The sequence below is a fragment of the Xiphophorus hellerii genome, chromosome 2 (genome assembly GCF_003331165.1).
Source record: "Xiphophorus hellerii strain 12219 chromosome 2, Xiphophorus_hellerii-4.1, whole genome shotgun sequence".
NCBI lineage: Eukaryota > Metazoa > Chordata > Actinopteri > Cyprinodontiformes > Poeciliidae > Xiphophorus > Xiphophorus hellerii.
Window position 1 is genome coordinate 18,795,954 of NC_045673.1, and position 10,698 is coordinate 18,806,651.

The following is a 10,698-nucleotide window of genomic DNA, read 5'->3' on the forward strand; positions in this document are numbered from 1 at the left end:
GATTGGAGTTTGAGATCATTGGTCTACTGCAACTTAAATTTCACAATATTTATGTTTGAATAGTAAAATTATTTGGCTTTTTTCGAGGAGTCGAGAAAATGGAAGTCGTGCTGGAGGTGGGAAAATGTTTTTCCCACCTCTAGGGGGTTTATTTTCACTTTAAATGAAACTCTACAACACAGCATGTACTGTGGGATGCATTGATGGAATGTGAATGTCAGCGGTCTCTTTATTTACTCTTCATATAAAACCATGGGCAGTAATTAACAGCAGGTATCCTCCCTATCCAGAGGGTAATTGACCATTTCAAAGCACCTTCATAACCAAAGACTGTGTACGCCTGTGCCATAAAACAAGCCAAGGAACCGAAACTGAGGGGAAAGGTGGCTGTGAGTGTATTAAAATTAAGACTTTTATATTCCACACCTCCCACATCCCCCACCCACTCCGTCCCTTACTCCCAGAAAGGATAAGGGTCAGCAGCAATGGGCTCAGTTGTCAAAACGCTGCAGGTTTCTTTATGAGGTCATTAACATTCAAGCATATTCATTATGAGTAAGTGTGGTTAGATGGATTAAGCACAGACTTTGTGCCACCATGAAAATGTTCATTCTTAAAATTACATGTATGAGAAGACTATTTTTTTTAAGTCTTCAGAGAGAAAATTAGTTTTTTCTTCACAGAGTCAGAAACAGCTTCGCACACTGATTATCTGACAATACAATTTTCTAGAGCTGTTATGAAAGTTTGTTTTTAGAGGGTCGTTTCACTACATAAATATGTTAATTTCATCCTGATCTGTTACATTTATATATCAACTTCAGCCAAAAATTACAATTTTACCTGACAGATATTCTTTATTTCACTGACTAAATGTCTGGGTTTTAATCTTTCGACTAGGGCTTTCATTTCAAAAAAGTTTTTTTGTTTTTTTTTACAAGAACCACCATAAAAAGGATATAACTTAAATTTTGACACTATAATAAATTGTTTCAAAACATTTTCATCATGACAATTTTGCAGAGCTGTTAGTATCAATTTATCAGTCAAGAGAAGGGAACAGAGTCTTCCACATCACAATGAAGACAGTTCTCAATCTATGCTGATAAACTAAAATTGGACATTTATCGAAAAGTTTCTTAAAAGTCAAGACAGAATCTTGTCAGTAAGGTTGCCAATAGGCTAACAGCAATTTCCCTCTAAAATTGTCTTTATGCAATTCTTTCAAAAAAAAAGAAAAAAAAACACATGGAAGTGCCTGACTATCTTCTTCACATTGTCTTCAACATTGGGTATCCTAATATTTCTTCTGTGCTGGTGTAAAAAAAAAAATCTTACCATCTCTTTCCATGAAAATGAACAAGAGGTTTTCCACTGTAAATTAGCCTTTTTAATGATGAAATTATGAACAGCTCCAGAACTAAAACCGACAGAAAATCTGTGTAGAATATACAGCCGCAAAATCTGACTTTCTGTTCATACCAGGTGTAGCAAAGCTCAGAGCTCAGCTCCTGTCTTGGTCCCAGGAGAGGGAACAGGAGAGATCCCGCAGAAACTTTTGCGAGGCAGTGTAGGCAAATAACTCTAAGGTCGAATGATAAATTCCTTGTGCATTCAATAATGTTATTGTTTTATAATGCTACGTCAAGATTCACTATCTTTGGATAGTTAATTGTTGTGGAAAGAAAAATTTAAAAAAATACATATTTTATTGTATTGTTTTTTCCTGCTTTTACTTGAATGCAAAGTCCGGTTATGTTTGTGATGCAGTATTTATTTTTGTCTTTATAAGATAAGTCACTGTATAGTATACCTAAACACTGTTCAAACAGGGCTCAAGTTTTCATAAAACAGCCATTTTTGTCTCGGCCTCCCGATAAGTCAAAAAATCACATCAGTTCATCTGTAGGACAGAAATGATTTAATAACAGAAAAACTTAAATTACTTAATTTTCCAACCAACTGAAACAAAATCCAAGAAAATCGTCTAGAATGCGACAAAGATAAACAGCAATCATACCAAGGAGAAGCCAGCTGTCTGTGCTTCATGGTCTTTATATTTCACAACAGGAACATAAAGTTAATGAGATGCCAATTACAGTGAGCTAATTGGTCTGTATGTTCCCTAATTGATTTCTCTTAATTAGGGTTCGTGTATTCGGTGCTAATTGCTACCTCTATGGCTGTGTCTCTTAATTAGCATTAATAGGTGTTACCAGTTGTGTTCCAACATCTAATTTCACTTTTAACAACAACTGCATGGATTTAGACTAAAGGTTCCTTCACATTTAAAGCTCCTCTGAGGATATGAGGTTAATGTTAATTGCCATATTAATTAATGTGTTAATTGCTCGTAGAATCTTTTTTTTTTTTTTCCCCAACAGCACTTTTGTTTTGTGGTAACATGACTGGGCTGTTTGCTTTGAAATATTTAAGGTTTATTCAGAGATAAAAAAACATTTCACTGTCTTTTTATACCCTTTTATATCAGGCTACTTCCTTTAACAAGGCATTGGTGGCTCCAAAACCCACTGCTAACAAAAACGCATTATGAACGTTCTTAAATTATGCAGAGTAAAATGATTTACAAAGTTCTGCTTCAAATTCAACTTATAAAAACACACAAAACCTAATCCAAACATTAGCTTAAACTTCTATTTGTATCAATATTGCCTTCCTCCTGAAGCAGTTGCCCAAATCTGACAATGAATGAACAGCAGAGTTCTGCGGATAAAGCAAAATTTTATGTACTAAAGTTAAATGTGTAAAGTTACAAAGCAAAAATTTGTTTATTCATATATGTTTTCAACTAAAGTTTCCTTTTAGAACAAAAAAAAGGTTTTACTTATTAATATTTAAACCTAAGGCACGATAAATGAACCAACTTGTTAAACTTGTGGATACATCAGTTTTGTTCAGCTGTCAGTTCGTCGTCTTTTGGAGAGTCGAAGCCTCTCGCTGTTGAGAAAATGTTCGATCTTAGAGATCTGTGCTCTGAAAGCTGACTGCTGGGTTTCCCTCTCCTGGGAACAGGACAGATCCCACTCCGACTCTGACCCTGTAACTGGAGCTGAGCTCTGAGCTTTGCTACACCTGGTGTGAACAGAAATTAGAGTCACTTACAGTAAACACATTATAGAAAATTTGAGAAAAAATGTATCTATGGGATACATAGAACCATATTTATTTACAGAGCTTGAATTTTTCACATTTGCCCATTTCCCATCATAAACCTTCATGTATTTTATTGTGCTGCACAGCAACACAAAGTGGTGAATAATTGTAAAGTGGAATTAAAATGATGCAAGGTTATTACAATATTTTATAAATAAACTGTTACACATGTAAATAGTTAAAATAATTCACTTTTGGATAAAAATAACTCTGAGAATCCTTCACAAACATACTTACTCCAGGTTGGTCTGCAGTGAACCTTTGCTGCTTGTATTAGAGGAGAGAGTGCGTGGAAAAGAACTGATGGACAAAGAAAGTGTCTTGTCCTGTGAAAAAGAAGACAACAAAACAAACCATAAATCAAACACTTTTACCTTTTAGCATCTTATCCTCAAATCCTGTCTGTAAAAAGATGTGGCAGTTAGAGGTTTGATTCGTTCTCAGAGGAAATGCAACACTAAGTCAAACATAGATGTGAATCAAGTATCAAGCAGGAGAAAATGACATGTAAGAGAATCCAACTGAGAGAGTAGCCAGGCTCAGACTGAACTCTGGTTGATGCTCCCAGAGTTTCGAGTCTGCATGTAAAAAAGAAGATTTTGCTTGTCACTGTTATTTATTAAACTTTTTTTCCCCCCTCAGTGCTGTATTGACGGCCAGTGCCTGGATTTGATCAAATTCAGAATGACAGAGCAGAGTTGGTGACAAAGGAGAATGAGGGTGAAAAAGAGGAGAACAACAAGAGGGTGGAAAGTGAGTGAGAGACAAATGATGAAGTGAGAAAGGAAGAGGGAAAGTGCAACAGATAAAGATGGAGTAAGTGAGAAAGAAGGGGTACCCGAGGATCATTAGCTAGGTTTTCTTCCACAGGTCATTCGTTCTGTCTGTCTGGCTGTTTGAGAATGTCTGTGAGGTCATTTAAGTACTTTCACTCAACACCTGACTCAGCAGGATCCCCCAAAACAAAACTTTGTCTGAGCATTTCATCTGGTCTGGGCATATACACAAATTTGCTCCTATATTTAAAGATTGTGAAAGGAAATGTCAAAAAGCCATTTTTGGGTCAGTGGGAAGCTCAGAGTGGAAGAACGAGAAGTACCCTTAAGGCACTTTGCATATTTCTAGTTCATATATTCTCCTCTGAGGCTTTTATGTAAAAACATTTCACATTCCTTTCCTGTTCAACATCAAATTAATCTCCTTCCCTTGGACAAGTACCTCTATAGCTTAAAATGAAACATTGCAATGATGATTTATAATACACAGAATATACTATATTTTGTTTTGTTGTTTTAATATAGAAAAGTTTGCTCCTATATTTAAAGATTGTAAATAAAGAAGAATAAAGAAGCACTGTGTGGAAAACTAAGTCCATCCAATGAGTCAGAAGATTCTTGGATCATTTTTTGTCGTTATATCTCCCAGGAGTCTTTTTCTGAATGACTTTGTCAGTCCTCCACTCTTTACAGTGTTGTTTTGGTTTACTGATGTTAGCAAGCACTAATATCTGCACCAGAAACTTTATCACTTAATAAATAAATAGACTCAAAGAATCTTAAGCTTCTTCCTTGGCATTGTCATAACATACTTATACTATTGGGGATCAGTTAACCAATTGATTTGTTTTGGAGTATTACAGTGTCATTTACTTTAGTGGGTTCTGTTTTTTAAAGGCTGATTTTGCATTTTGGCCTTTTGTAATTAAAATGTTGAGTTGCTTTATCTCATTTGCTCCGTTGCATCTCAGTTGAATCTTCCTTCATAGCAATTTACCGTTTCTGCTGGTTCCTCTCTGCAGTTTTCTTCCCTCTGTTGACCCGTCAAAGAGGATGTAGCTCCAGAAGCATTGAATAGATCTGATGCTCTCATTATGAGCAAGGGGACTTTAAAAAAAAGACAAGAATGACAATAAAGTTAGAACAATCATAATAGCAGAGGGTAAACTTTGTGCAGTTGATATGTACGTCAACATATCACGAGTCATACAAGGATGAAAGGATTTTAACCATCACCTTTGTTGTGCTTGCTTTCGTTGAACATGGGTATAGTGCTGTGGGAATGTCCTGTGCTATCTGTTTGAGACACATCGGGAGCCTGAAAAACCAGAGCTTCATGAACGCCACAGGAACCCCAGACGTTATATACATTTTATTTTTGTGCAGCATTTATATTTAATACATTTAAGAAAATCTGTGGTTTCTCTGCTTCACTGAGAGCAAATTTCTGTCTTTGTTTCTGTTTTGCTTCATGACACCTTGTTGGTGGAAAGTGATGCCTTTGTCTAATTTCTAATAAAACTTCTAAAAAGTGCTGCTTTGGGTTTCTGTCTGCATGACTGTGCAACTTATTCTCATTTTTAAAGATAGAATTCTTAAACTAAGTTTTCTGAAATGTTTTGGTTAATTGTCACTTATTAATTTTTTTTGGACTCATTGTTACACAATGTAATATCTAGAAAGGTTTTGAAATTTGAGTTCTAAAACCTTGCCTTTGAAATACAGATATTTTATTATTTAATTGTGTTATACCTGGTTTAACTGTAGCAGGCCGGCTCCATCTGACTTTGGTCCCGAGCAGAACCGTTTCCTCTGAGCTGCCCCCCAGTCAAACACGGACCTGCAAGGCTTTCTGCTCATCAGGGACAAATCAAACGAAGCATCAGGTCTCTTCTGGTGAAGCTGTGAACGGTCAAGCTCTGGCCATCCATTACCGTCATGACTTGGCAGAATAGAGAGATTCAAATCGCCTTTGTCTTGGGTTATTTCTTTAAGCCCAGGATCCTTCAGTGTGTTGGTTTTTGTTTCCTCCTGAATGTTTTCAGGTGAAACATCTGGTAGAAGGATAGCCTCCATGGATACATCCTTTAAACAGGATGTTGACGAAGGTATATGTACAGTTTCACATGTGTTTACATTTGGCTGAATCCACTTCCTCTTTTGTGCATCATCTTCATCATTAGCCACAGCAGAAGTCAGCCGCACACTCTCCTTTGCTGAAATTTCCGGTGGTGGTTCTCTCATTAACTCAGACTCTTTCCTGACGGGTGCATCAGTATTTTCATCTGTTTGGATGATATCGGCGTTGACGTGTGGAGAATTATATCTTCCAGTTTCAGTTTGGTTTGTTTGGCACACCTGGATGTTGTTTTCTTGCTCCAACTCTCCAGCAGGATTCTTCTGGGAGGCACATTCAGCAGGAAAAGCACCCAATGTTTCCCTGGATGGGTTCTCATCTCCTGGAATCTGACAAAGTGTGATCGACTGAGCTTCACTACATGAAGTCTGATCCGTTGTAGTTAAGATATGTATCTCATCTTCAGCACAGATGCTGTGTTGATCTGAAGTCACTTTGTGTTCATTTGTGCTGACAGTAAATTCACTGTTTACATTTCCATCCTTCTCTGTGGTTTTTAGAGAAACACGTTCTGTGGAGTTAAGGGGTTCACAGACAGTTGACGGCAGCTCAGTATCCATGAAGTCATTGACCTGCCCGCCGAGGCTCGCTTCAATCATATCAGCAGTTGTGAGAGCTGGTATCTGTGTTTCTGGACTTTCTGGTGCATGCTTTGCTGACTCTCCTCTCTCTTTCACTCCATCTGTTACTTCTCCCTCACCTCTAGCTCTTGTTTCTGTTTCTGGGTTACTGGTCCTCTTTGTTGCCTTTGCTGACCCCTCAGAATCCCTGTGCATGTCTGAACTATCTACCATTTGAACTGGGGTTGTTCTTTTTTCTGCAGGATTTCTTTCACTTTTCACATTTTCCTGAAATATTTTTTCCTCCTGCTGTATATTGTTGGTTTTCTTTTTGCTATCCTCCCCTCTCTCATGTTTCTTATCATTTCCTTTTTTGTTCTCTTCATATGTTTCATATTCAAGTAATTCTGTAGATCCATTCAGTGAAGCGCACCCAGGGTTTGATGTACTGACACAGGTAGATTTACTCAGAAAACTCTGATCAAGTCCAATTAAGTCACTTGTACCAGCGGTTTCTGTGTTTTTTTCAGAATTATCAGGGATGCTGCTTGTGAAATATGATAACTGTTTAATCATTTCTTGCTGATTATTCACCTCGTCTTGACCTGGGAAGGAAAGGTATAGATGTTGACAAAATATGCTGTTTTAACTGCATTGTACTCAAAAACCCCACATCGTTTCATCATGAACTGATGGCATTTTTGGCCTAAAGATAAATAAGTTTAAGGTCCTCAAAATGGAACCAAAAACTATCCTTATCTCCTGTTTATATTCAGAAGGCTGACCTCCATTTGCTCCAGTAGAAGCAAGCTTTGAAGCTGTTCCTGTGTCCTTCAGACAATCCTGGATTTTGGCCTGAGAGGAAGCAGCGCACTGCAGACTGTCGAGGTCAGGCAGCTGAGAGCTGGAGTCTGGATCCTTAGCAGTTTCCTCAACTCTGAATCTTTCCAAGACTGAGCTGAAAGGACTGAGCTGGGTCGCAACAAGAGGACTCTGACTGTTGTCTTTCATCTATGAAAGAAAATAGTCACTTAAATGCAATGAGATTATGGAATAAACTGTCAAAACCTTCAAAACTAACAGGATTTCACACATTTGTGTTCAGTTCTAACACAAAACTGATCTAAAGTTATTATAGTTTATTTTTGACAGTTCTATTCTAGAACGGTCAACTGTTAAAAGGAATATTGAGAACTTCAAGTTGGCCATGCAGGTCAAATGTTTTCCAGTGCAATAGATTAACCTCAAATACAGAGTCTATTTTATACAGTTAGAAAGACATAAACATTGAAAATCATTCAATTTGTTTTTTAAATAAGAATTTTTCTTATTTTTGCCTAAATTAGAATACCATATTACTTAAGTGAAAACGTGATGATTTGTAGCATTGGATGCATCTGCAGCTAAAAATACTTCTAACATCAACATGTGAAAAGCTCAACCCTTTTTGCTTGACCTAATGTCAACACAGCTAATCTGTTGATTATTTTTTTGGATGAACCAATTAATAATTGAAGAGCAAAAGGTGAATCTGAGATTTTTTTTGTGTGTAACAGAATTTGAACCATGCAGGTGAAGCTAAAACTACCTGGTTGGGACACATTTAATGTATATATATATATATATACACTTTGCTTGTCCAGTTTTGGCTTAATTACTACTCTGAACATGTTTTTCAGCAATTACTCTTTTTTTGAGTGCCTACACTCCAGCTAACAAATGATCAATTACTAAACTAGTCGACAATTATTTCAATAATCAATTCATCACAATTAATTATTTTAGCCTCAGATGTGAGTAAAAAGCATTTATTACCTGTGGCTTCCCGGCTTGCTGTGCTTGTGAGCTGGCCTGCAAGATCAGGTCTGCGCATTTCAGCTCAAGGCCTTCAAAAGCTTCTTTCAATGTTTGAACATCTGACTGCTCATTCTTAATGTGAGTCAGTAATGTTTCTCTCTGTGTGATCACAAAAACAAAGAAAACACAAGATTGAAAAGCTCTTGCTCTGAAAAAAACTTTACATTAAAAGTCTTTACTTCACCTCCACTAAAGCGTAGTCTCTGTTTTACCTCTTTGTCCCAGTTAATCTTGGAAGCAGCGTAGTTCTCTGTCAGTTCAGCCACTTTGTCTTCCATTGTCTTTCTATTCTCTCGCATCACTTCGCGTTCTTGCTTAAGGGCCTGCCGTAAAATTAATTGCCCATAAGATTTCAATGCAATACTAAAGTTTTATGAGTTTATTTAACGTGAACAGAAGGTTTTAAACAGGGCCAAGAGAGAGAGAAAGAAAGAGATAGCACTGCTTGCTAATACAAATCAGGTTTCTTGTGTCATTTTAATTTAATAATTTTAATAAATTAATGAGTGAGAGAATTAAAATGGAGGGAGGTGGGGTGGCACAGAGCAAATGAAAGAGAACAATAAACTGCAGAGCCATAAATGGAGAAAAACATACTATCATTCAGCTGCGGGGGGATTTTATTCACAAATGTACACGTTGTGATATACTGCACCATATTCAGCAAATTTATGAGATGGAACAGAGACTGGCATTTATTCATGTCTTTGTACAAGTGTTTTCATAGTAATTTAAACAGATCCAGAAGAATGTCTTCCTTGTGCAGCACTTAAGAAGGTGCAGGGTTTCCAAGAAGGAATGAATTTGTTTCAGTCAAAAATAAAAGCATACACCTCCACAGTTCTTATGCAATGCAAAGAAATAACGAACAAATGGGAGTAAATTTTTTATCTGTGCTGATAATTCTTAAATGTATTTTTTATGTCCAACAAATGCTTGTAACGAGATGATAAATCCTGAATTGTACTAAAAATTTAACTAGTTGTCACTCATTCTGGAAAGTTATATTTTTGTTTTTAATCAATATAGTTGTACATCCTCTTTTGTATTATCAGCAAATTGCAACATAGTTAATTCTCTTCTATTTTTACATTATTCAGAAACTACATTTTTATTGATTGGTTTGACTCTGTTATGTGCATTTTAGACAATCTTGAAAATAATTAGACTCAGAGAACAAAACAATTTTAACTGTCAGAAGGCTGATTGTAATTTGGTTCTCATGCAGAAGACCAGTGATGGAAATAGAAACTTTTCCATTTGCAAGGAACTGGCACATCTGAAAGGACACCAGAGGGCAAAGTAGTGGGACAATGAGTTGAGTAATGTGTGACAAGTATTAGATGAAGCATCCAACTGTTAATAAAATTAATGAACAAAAGTCACAAGGTGAATCTGCAATTGTCAAGAATCTTTTACAGAGCTCTCATGTTTTCAGTGTGGGGAAACTTGTGTGACTAAATGTTAAAGTTCTAAAAGAAAAATGAGAAAACTGAAAAAGTCTAACCTTGAACATCTCTGTTTGACTTTCTAGCTCCTGTTCGATTCTCCTTACGGTCTGTGTCTGACTCAACAACAGCTGCTGGTTGTGCTGCAGGGACCTCATCAACTTCTAAACACAGACCCACAGAACTAAATAAGAACATCTTTGGAACAGTCATTCTTTTCTTTGAAAGCTTTTACCACTAAACCAAAGATCTTGTGTGACTGAAGATGACCTACGAAAAGTTCCGTTTTGTGTTTCATATTAAGTTCAAACATCCTTTAAGCCAGGGGTCTCAAACTCCAGTCCTCGAGGGCCGCAGACCTACAGTTTTTAGATGTGCCACAGGTACAAAACACTGGAATGAAAAGGCTTAATTACCTCCTCCTTGTGTAGATCAGTTCTCCCAGCCTTGCTAATGACCAAATTATTCTATTCAGGTGTGGTGCAGCAGAGGCACATCTAAAAGTTGCAGGACTGCGGCCCTCGAGGACTGGAGTTTGAGAAGCCTGCTTTAAGCAATTCAGGCTCATGGGGTCATAGATGTCTATTTTTTCCCTTTTAACATTCTTTATATGTTAAGAGAAGCCTAAGAGGTCTGCATAAGTAGCAATCTAGTTCTTTATATAATGAAAACTATTTCTTTTTCTTCTCTTACATAGCCAATTTAGTAGACTTTTTTAAGTCGTTTTCAGCATTGCTGGACTGTAC

At 36.8% G+C, this 10,698-nt stretch overlaps 1 protein-coding gene across 1 annotated transcript; it reads right to left on the reverse strand.

The window, feature by feature from the left end:
- Positions 1–1,913: 1,913 nt before the first annotated feature.
- Positions 1,914–8,612, reverse strand: LOC116730295 (uncharacterized). The gene is made up of 6 exons (XM_032579386.1): positions 8,463–8,612; positions 5,703–7,658; positions 5,187–5,268; positions 4,948–5,057; positions 3,412–3,500; positions 1,914–3,093 (listed from the first exon to the last, which is right to left on the reverse strand). Exons 2-6 carry the CDS (start codon positions 7,221–7,223, stop codon positions 2,916–2,918), a joined length of 1,980 nt encoding a protein of 659 aa, XP_032435277.1. The 5' UTR covers positions 7,224–7,658; positions 8,463–8,612; the 3' UTR covers positions 1,914–2,915.
- Positions 8,613–10,698: the final 2,086 nt, after the last annotated feature.

What these genes read in the sequence shown, in the direction of transcription:
- LOC116730295 (XM_032579386.1), bottom strand. Translation starts at nt 7,223, where the DNA reads ATGATTAAACAGTTATCATATTTCACAAGCAGCATCCCTGATAATTCT. An exon ending in CGAAAGCAAGCACAACAAAG is followed by an intron (nt 5,058 to 5,186) that starts GTGATGGTTAAA and finishes TTTTTTTTAAAG; the next exon opens with TCCCCTTGCTCATAATGAGA. An exon ending in GAGAGGAACCAGCAGAAACG is followed by an intron (nt 3,501 to 4,947) that starts GTAAATTGCTAT and finishes TCTTTTTCACAG; the next exon opens with GACAAGACACTTTCTTTGTC.